The 13,963-nt window shown below is 39.4% G+C and overlaps 2 protein-coding genes across 2 annotated transcripts in view; one reads left to right on the forward strand and one right to left on the reverse strand.

The window, feature by feature from the left end:
• Positions 1–2,804, forward strand: part of atp2a1 (ATPase sarcoplasmic/endoplasmic reticulum Ca2+ transporting 1) — an 82,105-nt gene extending 79,301 nt beyond the window's left edge. Inside the window, exons 23-25 of the mRNA XM_062453990.1 lie at positions 1,196–1,313; positions 1,813–1,930; positions 2,620–2,804. Of these exons, the coding sequence (XP_062309974.1) occupies positions 1,196–1,313; positions 1,813–1,930; positions 2,620–2,657 (274 nt within the window). The 3' untranslated portion in view covers positions 2,658–2,804. The remainder of the gene's footprint in view (positions 1–1,195; positions 1,314–1,812; positions 1,931–2,619) is intronic.
• Positions 2,805–2,987: 183 nt separating this feature from the next.
• rabep2 (rabaptin, RAB GTPase binding effector protein 2) overlaps positions 2,988–13,963 on the reverse strand; it is a 60,830-nt gene continuing 49,854 nt past the window's right edge. The window contains exons 8-12 of the mRNA XM_062453992.1: positions 9,514–9,592; positions 9,386–9,397; positions 8,902–9,056; positions 8,405–8,521; positions 2,988–4,755 (exon numbers count right to left, since the gene is read on the reverse strand). Coding sequence (XP_062309976.1) covers positions 4,651–4,755; positions 8,405–8,521; positions 8,902–9,056; positions 9,386–9,397; positions 9,514–9,592 — 468 coding nt within the window. The 3' untranslated portion in view covers positions 2,988–4,650. The remainder of the gene's footprint in view (positions 4,756–8,404; positions 8,522–8,901; positions 9,057–9,385; positions 9,398–9,513; positions 9,593–13,963) is intronic.

The following is a 13,963-nucleotide window of genomic DNA, read 5'->3' on the forward strand; positions in this document are numbered from 1 at the left end:
TTATTAAGTGGTGGCGGATTAAACAGTAGCCTATATAGAGTTAGCATTTCCCGTTTGGGTTTTGGCATTTTGATGTGATCATCCACATTAATGAAAAAAAAAAGAAAAAAAAAAATGAAAATGTGATTTGAATTGTCAACGTCATAGATGTACGACAGTAACTGTAGTGGAAACTTTATTTTGTAATGTTTGGTGAGTTTCGGCACTTTTCAGTTAGAATTTGCCATGTTATACAGAGCCAGACAAGACTTCTGACATTCTCACGTCTGCTCAAAAGTTTCCGTGACGGCCCGCACATTTTCACGTCAAGTAAATCTTTATACATCACACCGTGCGTGAAAACCAGCGTACGCAAGCTTTTTGTGCGTACGCAACGTTTATACATGAGGCCCCTGGACTTGTCTTCATATTACAATGCATAGATTTCTGTTTATATGATTATAGTGGTACTCTCTTAATCCCTAATCTCTGCCATTACATACAATGAAACAAGAAAAGCTCCATAATAAAAAACAGAGCTATGTAAAAAATACACTTTTTTTTTTTATTAATAAAAATTGTAAATTAGTGTTACTCATTAGTAAACTTTTTTTTGTTTTCAGGGGGGGACCCTCAGACTCCCCAGCAGATTTCATCCCCCCCAATGTTGACTCCATGGCTACGGCCTTGGTGCACTTAAATTAAGCCTCTATTATCCAACACTTGAACAAAATCAGGTGTTCCTAACAGATGTTAACTTTATTTCATTGACTGTGTACTGTGCACAATGACAAGAACGTTTAATCTAATAATTGATAATGGTTCTTTATACAAGTACTCAACCATTTTTACCACATTGTAAATTTATTCCTATTGTTTCTTAAATCATTGACAACCAAACCTAACTATTTAAGAATGTTATCATGAAGGAAGTTAATCTCAGGATGAATCCCAACTCGTACAGTTGCATTGTCAGTTTAACCTTAGACTTTGAAGTGTAACAGTGGCCATGCAAAATCACAAATCCAATCCACAATCACTCCACGTAATGTATTGAATTTTATGTTTTATAATCTAAGATCCCAACACATTTCGTACCCCTTGTCCTGTATACACACCCAAAAATATAGACATGCATTCAGTGTGACACGAACAAACGCCTCACTCTGCCACAGACATGATCGCATATTCACCTCCTCATTGGCCCACCCCACAGCTTGTCTGAGAATCAGTCCCTGGTTCGGATGCCCCCCTGGAGCAACCTGTGGCTGGTGGGAGCCATGACTCTGTCCATGTCCCTGCACTTCATGATAATCTACGTGGACCCGCTGCCCGTGAGTCCACCCCTCCACCACTGTCCGCCTTAACCTTAAAACACCTATTCATCTTGAATGCTACCATTTGACAATTTCTAAAAATTTTGGGAGACTATATCATACTCAAAACTGTAGGTAAATTATAATTGTAATGTAAATGTTGTAGTTTTTTGCAATGCAATATCATTCATGTACATTGAGTGTCAAATTATAAAGTCACTCAAGATCTTAAATACGTGCTTCTAGCAATGATGAGGTAGCAAGAAGCCTGGAAGATTTGGAAGCAGGTGAATATTTAGAACTAGCAGTCAGTGGCACTCTGCATTAGGTTAAATGGCATCACGGAGGATATGTCCAAGAATGCAGATGAGATGTCTCTATGAATCGAGGGTTTAGCACAGTAATTTAGTTATCTTCCTTTGCAACATGTCTCTATTTTCCCTTAATGTACGCAATGATTAAGTCAATATGTGAAGTATGTTTACAGAGTTGAACAGGTCTCTGTTTTTTGCTTCAGATGATCTTCAAGCTGACCCATTTGACTGTGGACCAATGGATCGTGGTGCTCAAGCTCTCCTTCCCTGTCATCCTAATTGATGAGGTTCTGAAGTTTGTGTCTCGCACATACCTGGAGGGTAAGGACAACACAAACCAATACCAAATCCAGACACATCTATATAACTATATACACTATCAAATGTTGGAAATGGAAAGGATTTTTTTTAACCTAAAACATGCAAGCACAAACACAGCTGGGTAATTTCCTTTACATTTGGATTAATAACCCGCTTTCTATGTATTAATAATAACAACACATAATCATTGACCATTGTCTTGGGTTTCTCTCTCTTTTCCTGCTTATTGGTAAAAACCTTGATGATGCCAACTCTAGTTGATTGTTTGCTGGACTGGAATGCTGGACTTTTTGGTGATTTCTGTTTTTCAGTGTCTATTACTATTGGATTCATGTCAGACTGCAAGCTCCCTGTCTGTCACTTACTACTGTTGAAGTTTAGTTTCTGGAATTATCACTTCCTGTGAAGTACTAGTTTTTCCCTGGAGACAGTGTACAGCTGGTGACAAAACAGAATGTATTAAGTCTGTAGGCCTATACATGTGAATGTTACTCAGTCTCCACGACTGCATATCATTTGTCAGATTATTGCAGCTATAAATGGTCGTCCGAGACAATATATTTTGAACTACAATATTATATACCTTAAATGGTATGATTAAGTGAAAAATCCATACATAAAACAAAAAAATACTAGTGTCAATTATTAATCCATTTGAAATGCATTTTTGTTGCATTTCCCCTTCACAGAAAGAGATGATAATCTAGTGTCCAAGAAGTGGAACTGAGAGAAAGAGTGGAGGAAACTACATGGAGTGGTGGATCATTACACAGAACGAGTTGTTACTCATAGAAAAGACAACCATGAACAAAACCAACAGAAAAAAGAGAAAAAAACATCTTCCTGTGTATGTATTCAAATGTAATTAATAGATTGACATTGACAGTTGTTCAAACTATGATAACTATTCTTTAAAAATAAAAACATGTATTAAAGAAAACACGACGGTGAAGTGTCCTTTTTGGGTGCTAATATGGTATGGAAAATGTGTTAAATGTGGTAAGAAGTCTTAAACTCTCCAGCCTTTCAGTACACACATTGACAAAAAAGCCACAGCCCAAGTTTTTGCATGTTTATTCTTATATATTATGACATACATGAACAAAAGAAAATACCAAATACAACTATACATTCATGGTTTTCACATTTCTCATCCGTAGTTTGTAGACATTTTACAGTACAGAAGAAGGAATTATATAAAGTAGGAATGACATCAAGCCCCGGGATTAGTGACCAATAGATTGGAGTGATTGGAAATGAGTAATTAGTGTTACGGAACTGAAGCAAAACATGTAACTATTAAATCACTTAACCCTTGTGCTGCCTTCGGGTCACATGACCCAAAGGTCCACAACGAACCATCGTTGTGTTTACCCAATTTTACCCAATACAAAAACAAATTAGCATTTTCTTTTAACCTTCGCAATGTGGGGGGTCTGAGACAGCCCGACGGTTAAAAGAAAATTCCTCACTTTGTTTTTGTATGCGGTAAAGTTGTCGCAATACGACGGTGGGTCACAATGACTGATGGGTCAATATGACCCGAAGATAACACAAGGGTTAAGTCAATTGTTCATTGTGTCATGGAAGGATACATTGTTAGATGATAATTCATACTGGTTTTCTGGTAAAGCAGCACCCCATAATGCATACTTACATAATGACAAATTCTCCTTCAGTTGTTTAATAATAGTTAAATGTCTGCAGACCTTTATATAGATAGATAACTTTATTAGTATAGTATTATAATGATAAGTAGTTATCGAGAAGGCAAGTGTATGCATTGTAGACCTACAAGGAGAAGTGAAACACAAATCTGTATGAAATTGTTGTGCTTCTGATGGTAAATGTGGAGTGCTTCATACAAATACTTAAAAAGGTTACTAAAGACCTTTCAACCTAAGCCTGCCCCTTTATATTTTCCAAAAAAGAAATTCTGGTTGTGGGTGTCTGTGAAATCAAACTGAAAGGTCAAACGATGTTGATGATTTCTTTCTGGTGCAATGTTTGCAAATCCTACTGCTTCCTCTCTCCAGTTGCATTCCATTCTCAGAAAGCATTCTGGCAGGAAGTGAGATGTGCACAGATACATGTCCTGTTCTGGCTGCCAAATCAATTTACATACCATGATTGTTATGTCATAGCATGATGCTCCTGCATTTAAAGGTTAGCCTATACCTCAAGGAATTTGACATATCACAGTATTGTCTGAAGTACCCTCCCCTGAGACTTGACACTCCCCCCTCCCTGTAATAGGTTGAGTACCTCGACAAGGCACAGAAACGTCACAAACTTAAAAGTTTTTAACTACTAAGGGCAAAAAAATCTTGAATTTATCAATAATCAGAATTAAAACTTTTACAAAGATTTGTCAGTATCAAGACCAGGATTCATGAGTTTAGCCATGAGGGAGTATTAAACCATTAGGGGTTTCCTACAAAAAGAGGTTTGATGTTTAGTTACACTTAAGGTGACTTTAAGGAGTTATTTTAAGAAATATTAAGTTTGGTCCATAAACCTATTTTAAAACGATTAAAAAGTTCCCATTGTTTTAAGATAACTACTCCAAGTCACAAAACAAGTAGTGGCAGCAGTAGAAATATTCACTAGTTGTCACTCATTTCCAATAGTAAAAATTACGTGTGTGGCCTAGCTAGTAATTGGTCACCCTTGGAATACTTTTTCTGTTGCTTTGGTTCTGTAGAGCCACTTTAATAGCCTCACATAGCATCTGTAGGTGAAGCTCCATCCTCAGAAAGACCCTCTCCCAATATCTGCCTAACTTGGTCCAGAGTTTCTGCCTGACGAATTAACTCCAACTTCACCTGCAAAAGATGGGTAAAATGGAACAAAATACAACAAGACAATACACTTCTCTTACTTTACATTTCTGTTAAAGTATAGGACAAATCACATCATACTATATTACGGTTATCTATATCTACACACACACACACAGTATATCTGACATGCTCTGGTGAAAAGGGGCCGTTGTTGTTCTGTATTAATTTATTTACAGTTCTTTATCTTGCATATTACAAAAGTTAGTGTTGAAGAAGTCACTCAATTTAATAAATAACCTGTTTAGGATCACTAAATACTCATAATTTGTTCTTGTTTACCTAAACTTCCAGTTGAGTTTTGGGCGCGTCATGCGAGATGTGATATGATTTGCATCCCGGTGCAGCCGGCTACTTTTAGCGCAGATAGGGGGTCAATGGTCCACTAATGATCGCTAGATGGCGCTTCTTGCACGCAGCCAACCAAGGCAAGGTCGGAAACTGAAGTGGCCTTCGTCAATCTGTCATTCATTTCCATGTTGATAGTCGGTGACTATTCATTAGAATGATTGTTGTCTAGCCCTTCAATCATTCAGCAAAATGTAATTTATTATAAAGGATTTCACGCATGTTGAGGGTTAGACTGCAGTTTGTCTATAAATGCGTAGCCCGCCATTATGAAAATTCTATTGTCGGCTGACAATGATCACGTCGTTGTCCCGAGTCAAAAGTATAAACACACAGGAACATCATAAACATCCAATGGTCTGATATATCCAGTAATCCTGGTAAAAAAAATGTATTGTTCATCAATTCATTTACACGGTCCAAGTAGGGCTATTTCAAATATAAGAGACAAGTGGTGGCGGCAAAAAACTGGTGATTTTCGTTGTTTGTATTCTTCCCCTGATAGCTAAATTGGACATGTCTGTTGATTCGATAGCGATTGCTGCCCTTGCTCACGTTTGTATTTTAGGTGCATTATTATGCTGAAGTAGTTTTAATTAATAAATAGTCGGTTTATTGTTATTATTTGCTACAGAATGCTTAGCCTATCAAGATCAAATGAAGCAGACAGTGTACATGCTTCAGAGTGGCCTACCTTAGGCCCTGTTTACACAAAGGAAAAACGCATATATTTTCATGCGGTTTGGCCTTTCATTTACACGAAAACGGAGGTTTTATCACGGAAAACGATCATTTCTAAAAACTGACAGCCAAAGTGGAGATTTCTGAAAACTCAGTTTTTGTGCTGGCGTGTGCACTAGGTTAAACAGAGTTTTAGGTTCTCAAACGTCACAGTATGCGACTAAAAATGCATCACGTCATGTGAGCGTCCTGTTTGTAGTAATGTAATGGGGTCATTTATTTGTGAATCGCGTTACATTTGTGAATCACGAAATACATTTGTGCAAAGCGTTACATTTATTTGTGAATCATCCAAACAAATGAACCTCACGCCATATTTAGGGAGGCAGGTGGCTGAGCGGTTAGGGAACTGGACTAGTAATCCAAAGGTTGCTGGTTCGATTCCCGGCCATGCAAAATTACGTTGTGTCCTTGGGAAAGGCACTTCACCCTACTTGCCTCAGGCGGAATGTCCCTGTACTTACTGTAAGTCGCTCTGGATAAGAGCGTCTGCTAAATGACTAAATGTAAATTTACTAGTGAAAGGAAAAGGAAGTTGATCGTGTTATTCGTAGTTGTTGTTGATTTTGAGAATTCTGATTGGTTTGCATGGCTTTATCCTTCTCGTTACATTGCCGCCTACAGGTTTGGCATAGTTATGATAGCGCTCGGGGGCGTATTTATGCGGGTTAATGTAAACAGAAACATTTTTGAAAATGATATTGTGTGTACAACGTTATTTTTTTAAACGGAGGGGCAGAAATATTTGTTTCTGTAAATACCCGGCTATGTGTAAACGTGGCCTGAATCAATAGGCTAGGCTACTGACCATTTACAATAAGTTGTTACATCAATTATTAATTGGCAGCATTTATGCCATTTAGAACATACTTTATGAGTGTAAGGTGTCTTTAAGTAGCCTAATTTTATTGCTTTAGGGGAAATAGGACGAAAATGTGTGCAATATTACATTAGCTATTAGACTATTACATTCACCTGGGGGGGCGGGGGGGGGGGGGGGGGGGGTTCGGACAGACCTGCCCCCACTGCTAGAGGAAACACTGAACTTGTTTGGAAATTCTCAAATTTCTTCTGAAATTCATCCTTTTATTTATTACTGTAACATTGGGACTCCAAGTCCCAGTGTGGATCTCGGGTTACGTATGAGCGGACAGACCTGCCCCCACTGCTAAAAAAAAATCCTAGAGGAAACGCTGAACTGAAACACAAGGGTTGATCAAATTTTTTTATTAACAGCCAAAATGACAATGATTCTACCAACAGGCAATTTACACTTAAACGTTTCTCCTATGCTATTTAGCTAGTGACTGTTTTAAAAAGCACCAAAATGAGACCCCCAAATAACTGTAGCTTAATATATTTGTCGTTTTGGAACTCACGTTTTCTAATATGCTTGCTTGTCATGCTCTTTATGATACAGTAGGGTAGGCCTGACATAAGCTACGTATTTCACCATCCTACCAGCTGGCTAGCCAGATAGCTTATTCGCTAACCTGTTTTATGTACTCAGCGTGTAGGTGTCTGCCACTGAGGTGGTTGGCGAGGTTAGAAGTAAGTCTTGTACAACAAGGGAGGAAATACTGTTTTGTAGCAACATTCAACATTTAGTCATTTAGCAGACGCTCTTATCCAGAGCGACTTACATTAACTACAGGGACATTCCCCCCGATGCAAGTAGGGTGAAGTGCTTTGCCCAAGGACACAACGTAATTTTGCACGGCCGGGAATCGAACCGGCAACCTAACCGGCAACCTTCTGATTAATAGCCTGATTCCCTAACCTAGGGTGACCAGACGTCCTCTTTTACCCGGACATGTCCTCTTTTCGAGACCAACATTTTTGGTCCGGATTGCAAAATTGTCCGGGATTTTTCCTCGTCGGATAGTTGTGTTTCTCTGGGTCTTTCACAAACTATTACGCCCTTACAAGTTTTGGAAAGGGTATCTCCCTTACGTTCCACCTTCTTGCGCAAGCTCTGACTGTAGAGAGAACTATAATTTTGTTAGTTAGTTAGTTTGATAGTGCGGCATGCAATACACGACAAGCACCAGCACCCCCCCCCCCCCCCCCCCCCCCCCCCACGCGACGAAGTGTCCTCTTCTTACAAACTCAAATCTGGTCACCCTACCTAACCGCTCAGCCATCACGTTATCATTATGGGTTATTGTGTGTAGAATTATGAGGAAGAAATTTAATATATTTTTGAATACGGCTGTAACATTACAACATGTGAAAAAAGTGAAGCACTGTGAATACTTTCCAGGTGCACTGTAACTTGAACATAAAGTAGAGTTAAGTAGCCAACTAGTATAAAATAACATGATGCAGTGTGTCGGTTTTCCTCCTATCCTTCCCAGTTTTTTGAGTCACCAGCCGCACACAGGTGGACATGTGTGTGTGTGTGTCTATATATATATATGGACACACACTGAACAGTAGAACTGTAAACAAATAAGATAACCAACCATATTCATTGGTGCAGTTTCAGCTAGGCTCAATTAGGCTGCAGGTCTCAACGTATCAACATTTAGCAGGAAAGGGGCACCTGTAGTGACTGTGAGAGATGAACAAAGTCCCTCTGCACCGTCTGGCTGGTGTCCACCTGTGTGCGGAGGCTGATGACCTGACTACGCAGCTCCAGACACTGCTGGTGCATGGCCGTCTAAGGGAGAGTAAACAGAGAAGGTGGGGGAGAGAGGTAGAGGGAATGAGAGGTGAAGGGGCAAAAAAAGAGAAAAGGAGAAAGAAGTAGAGAGGTAGAGGGAATGAGACGTGAAGGGGCAAAAAGAGAGAAAAGAAGAGAATAAGAGTGGTGAAAGCGATGTTCAAAGAGAGAAGGGAAGGAAAGGAAAGAAAACATTGTTCAATCACTCCAAGCCACTGCTAATTCCACAGTTAAGAAAAATAGGCACCATGAACTGATATTTAGTTATTTAAGTTACACTACAGTTTGTTTCTCTACAACACAACCAACTACCCCAGCAGGATCTCCGACAACAGCTAAAGCATAGGTGTTTTAGCCCGAAAGCTGTTCAGTGCTACCTTGTCATTGCTGAGGGCTTTGCTGTCTCCCTGCAGGTGTGAAAGCGCCACCTGGAGGCCCTGCAGCTCGGTGCGGCAAGCCTGGAGTTCCACCTGCAGCCTCTCCTTCTGGTACTGGATGTGCTCCGTCTCCGTCTTTAGGCTGGACAGCTGCACTGGAGGGTTCAAACATGACAACGAGAGGGCCAATTCTAAGGCAACCTTTCAAAGAATACTCATATTTTACCCTTTTTTATATATAAAAAAAAACACCTCAATCCCTACACAATCAAACAAAAGGATTAAGCTAACTTAACAAGCATTGTGGACAAACCCCAGTTAGTTTAACAGATAGTCAGTGGAACAGTAAAAGCAGAAGCGGCAGTGCTTTCATGGACATTTCTTACAAGGTGCCCAAAGAGGCTTATCAAATGTATTTAAATAAAGTTAATTTCAAATTGACTTGGTCAATTCAACTTCAGACTTCCAAAAACAAAAAACTCACCTTCTAAAACTTCTATTGAAGGAATAGCAGGGAGGAGAGAAAGAGAGAAGACAATACATTTTAACAATTATCAAGTACAGGCTATCAAAATGGAGAACCGAGAAGGCGAAGGAAAGATGAGAACCAACCACTCTCCTCTGCCCTCGTGTCCAGCTGCTCTTTTAGGTTTACAATCTCAATGCGCAAACGTTCCTCACAGTGTGCCCCCTGAAGAGACACATAAATCATGCATTTATCAAAACAAAATACAGTGAGATTATTTTTTTGATCCCCTGCTGATTTTGTACGTTTGCCCACTGACAAAGAAATGATCAGTCTATAAGTTTAATGGTAGGTTTATTTGAACAGTGAGAGACAGAATAACAACAAAATCCAGAAAAACACCCTGGGTCAAAATTGTTATAAATTGATTTGCATTTTAATGAGTGAAATAAGTATTTGACCCCTCTGCAAAACATGACTTACTACTTGGTGGCAAAACCCTTGTTGGCAATCACAGAGGTCAGACGTTTCTTGTAGTTGGCCACCAGGTTTGCACACATCTCAGGAGGGATTTTGTCCCATTTCTCTTTGCATATCTTCTACAAGTCATTAAGGTTTTGAGGCTGACGTTTGGCAACTCGAACCTTCAGCTCCTCCACAGATTTTCTATGGGATTAAGGTCTGGAGACTGGCTAGGCCACTCCAGGACCTTAATGTGCTTCTTCTTGAGCCACTCCTTTGTTGCCTTGGCTTTGTGTTTTGGGTCATTGTCTTGCTGGAATACCCATCCACGCCCCTTTTCAATGCCCTGGCTGAGGGAAGGAGGTTCTCACCCAAGATTTGACGGTACATGGCCCCGTCCATCATCCCTTTGATGCGGTCAAGTTGTCCTGTCCCCTTAACAGAAACACCCCCAAAGAATAATGTTTCCACCTCCATGTTTGACAGTGGGGATGGAGTTCTTGGGGTCATAGGCAGCATTCCTCCTCCTCCAAACACGGCGAGTTCAGTTGATGCCAAAGAGCTTGATTTTGGTCTCATCTGACCACAACACTTTCACCCAGTTCTCCTCTGAATCATTCAGATGTTCATTGGCAAACTTAAGACGGGTCTCTAAATGTGCTTTCTTGAGCAGGGGGACCTTATTTTTTTATTTTAATTACATTTATTTGACAGGGACAATGCAGATAAACATAGCTGTAGAGCAAAGTTTGCAGCCGATGTAATGCACATAGAGATTATAGCAAGTTCTAATTTTCAACTCACGTCCCTGGATGGGCCTTTCTACAAGTACAAAAGTTCAAACATTTACAAATGGGTACAGTTTTGGTTTGTTTTCAGCCATGCCTTAAGCTTAGAGGTGAACATTTTAAACTCAGAAATGTTCTTAATCTCTGTGGGCAGTGAGTTCCACAGTTTACAAGCCCTGTAAGAAAAGGCTGACAGAAAGGCTAAGCCTCTTGTCACTCTACTGCTATTTGGTCTCTGAGTAAATGTACTCAGGGGTTCAGGAGCCAAATTATTGGTACACTTAAATAACAGTTTGAGAAATGTATTTATTTTGAATGAGCCACTGACTAACCTCAGCCATGCATGCAGACAAAACCTCTGCAGCCTGCTCCGGTGTCTTGGCAGGTGCATAAAAAACGGCATCATCTGCGTAAAGTTGGCAGCGGACACCAGGACAGATCAAAGGGAAGTCATTTATAAAGAGACGAAACAGCATTGGTCCCAATATAGAACCCTGAGGTATGCCCATACGAGTGTTTAATTAGGATTTGTCTCTGGCCACTTTAACACTGTTCCCTCCCCTGAAGAAATGAGGCAAACCAACCCACTGCCTCAGGGGAGATGTTAAACAGTGACATTTTGGATAAAAGTAGGTGGTGACTGACCGTTTCAAAGGCTTTTTTAAGATCAAGAAATAATGCTTCTACCACCTCACCCCTATCCAAGGACTTCTTTAAATTTTCTATGAAGCAGCAGTTTGCTATTTCGGTTGAGTGCCTTGATTTAAAACCAAACTGCTGTGGGTGGAGGAGCTGGTTGACCTCCAAGTGGTCAGTCAGCTGTATTGCTACGACTTTATCCATCACTTTGGATAGTACGGGTAAAATTGATATTGGCCGGTAGTTGCACATAGAATCTTGACTTCCTGATTTAAATATTGGCACAATTACTGCTTTTTTTCCCAGCTTGAGGGAAATGTACAATTTCTTATGGACAAATTGACAAGGTGTGTGAGAGGTTTAGCAAGTACTCTACTGTATTGTTTGAGAAAACAACAATTTATATTAAAGATATAATTTGATTTGGAATTTGAATTTTTTTGAATAATCTGTATGACTTCTGTCTCATTAACCTCTTCTATACAAAATGAATCAGCAAAAGGCATTAGACATGGTTCATTCCCACCTACAATTTCTTGAAAATCTCTTATTAATTCTTCTACTGATTGTACAAAATAAGTATTAAATCCGTTAGCCATAGTTGCACTGTTATTAGTCCTCTTGCCATTTACGATGAGTTCTCGAATTCCTTTAGTCTTGGTTGTTTTATTAGTTAGTGCATTTAAATGTTTCCAAAGGGAATTACTATTGCCCTTTGCATTGCCTATAAGATTAGTATAATATGAAGCTTGTGCTTTTCTCAATTCCACTTTCCACTTTTCCACTGTACCACTTTATTTCTTAAACATTTAAAGGCTAAATGATCATTGTTATGTTTTGAATGTAAAGATTTCTTCAAGGCCAAATCTCGCTTCTTCATAAGTTTTACTTTAGTTTTTATTTCATTATTTATCCATGAAAGAGTACCACCTTTTTGTTTACACTTTATTTGTTTCGTAAACTTGTCCACTAATTTAGTGATAGCTGTCATCATAAAATTACAGCATTCATCCACGTCCTCCGTGGCAATAATCTGCTCCCAACTGAGATTCTTTAGTTCTCTTTCAAACTATAGAGTTTTAGATTTAGGGATGACTAACTTTATATCATTGTCAGTGTTACATGATTTGCCAAAGTATTCTAGTCTTTTTTAGTCAGTTTTCTAACAGTCAAAGTCATGTTGTGATCTGATAGCCCTGTTATTGGGTGTGCTTTGCCTTCGGCAAGGGCACAACCTTTGTTCTCTCACATATATTATTTCTTTTTGCCCCCCTAAAACTCAGTTAATATTTGGCCTACATACACAACCTAGGTGTCAAAAGTTTCGTCTTGGTAGCCATTGAGTTGCTTCTATTGGGATTTACGTTCCGTTGCATGGTTTAGGCTCAAGTTAAGTTTTTGTGGCGAAAAGTGAAGCTAACGGTGGCTAATTTGCTAGCCACAGTCACTGACGTTACTAACGTCACTACGTCACTAACGTCACGAAAACACGCGTGACTACCTTTGGCAGAACATTAGTTTTGCATCTGTTAACTTGGGGGATAGCTAGGCTAACTATAGCTTTACTGCAAGGCAGCTGCAGAAACGCCACAAGCAAAGAGGCCAGGGTGATAACTATTTACTCATTTTACTTTGTGATATGACACACAATTGTGATGTGTAATGTACAATATAAGCTGATATTATTAAGGAAGTACATCTACTTTCGGAAACAGTAGTCTACTATTTCACTGAAGTATTAGCATCATGACATTAGCCTGTGTTGCCCGGACAACACATACTACAGTGGTCTATGATCTGTTTTCAATCGTTAAAATAAACATTCCTCACATATACATTTTCGTTGTAGGATTTATTATGACATTAGATTACAAGTAAACGATTTGTGGGTGAAATTATCATTACCTGTGGTTTCAATCCAGTGTTGCTCACTGCAACGCTGTAGCCTACGCGAGACACTACAAAAACATCTACACAGCTGTTTAGGAAGTCAAACGGCGACAGAACATGTTCGGCACTCCCCTTACTTAAATCAAAAGTCTATCTAACTACTAACCTGAACTTCATTGCCACAGCCTAAACTTTGTCAATCTGTTCATGAAAATGATTAATTTCAGCCTAAACCGTACAACGGAACGTTAAATCCAATTCAACCAACGCAATCGCTACCAAGACGAACACAGCAGTAGTGTACCGTAGTTGGATTTTATCAACTTTATGTAAATGAGGAGCGTGAAAACGCTAGCGTTGGCCAATCGGGTTGGTTTCTTGTTTCTTGTAACATAGCAACCGTTGGTCATGATAAACATTTCTAGGTTTCACAATTTCAAGATGGAGAAACTTTTCGTATGTGTCTGCACACCCAGTTCTGTTCAGAACAAAGTTACTAATGTGACAAGCCTGAATTTAAAGATTACATTAAACTAATAATGCATGGTGCATGGTTGCCGATGTCGTCATTGTTCCTAGTGTGTTTTTATAGCCTACTTTTAAATTCAGTCTCGTCACATTATGTGACTGTTCTGTGCCACTGCTAGCTCGCTAGCCCAGCCTACAAACCACTGGTTGAGTGACCGGTGGCGTAACATGTATTCTACTGTAATCTTGCACTAGTAAAATCTTGCACTTACATAAATGTTGTGTAAAAGTGGTATTTTGATTGATATTGTGAGTACATGAACCCAAATCTGCACGCTTGGCCATGACT

Source organism: Osmerus eperlanus, chromosome 2, assembly GCF_963692335.1.
Source record: "Osmerus eperlanus chromosome 2, fOsmEpe2.1, whole genome shotgun sequence".
NCBI classification, from domain to species: domain Eukaryota; kingdom Metazoa; phylum Chordata; class Actinopteri; order Osmeriformes; family Osmeridae; genus Osmerus; species Osmerus eperlanus.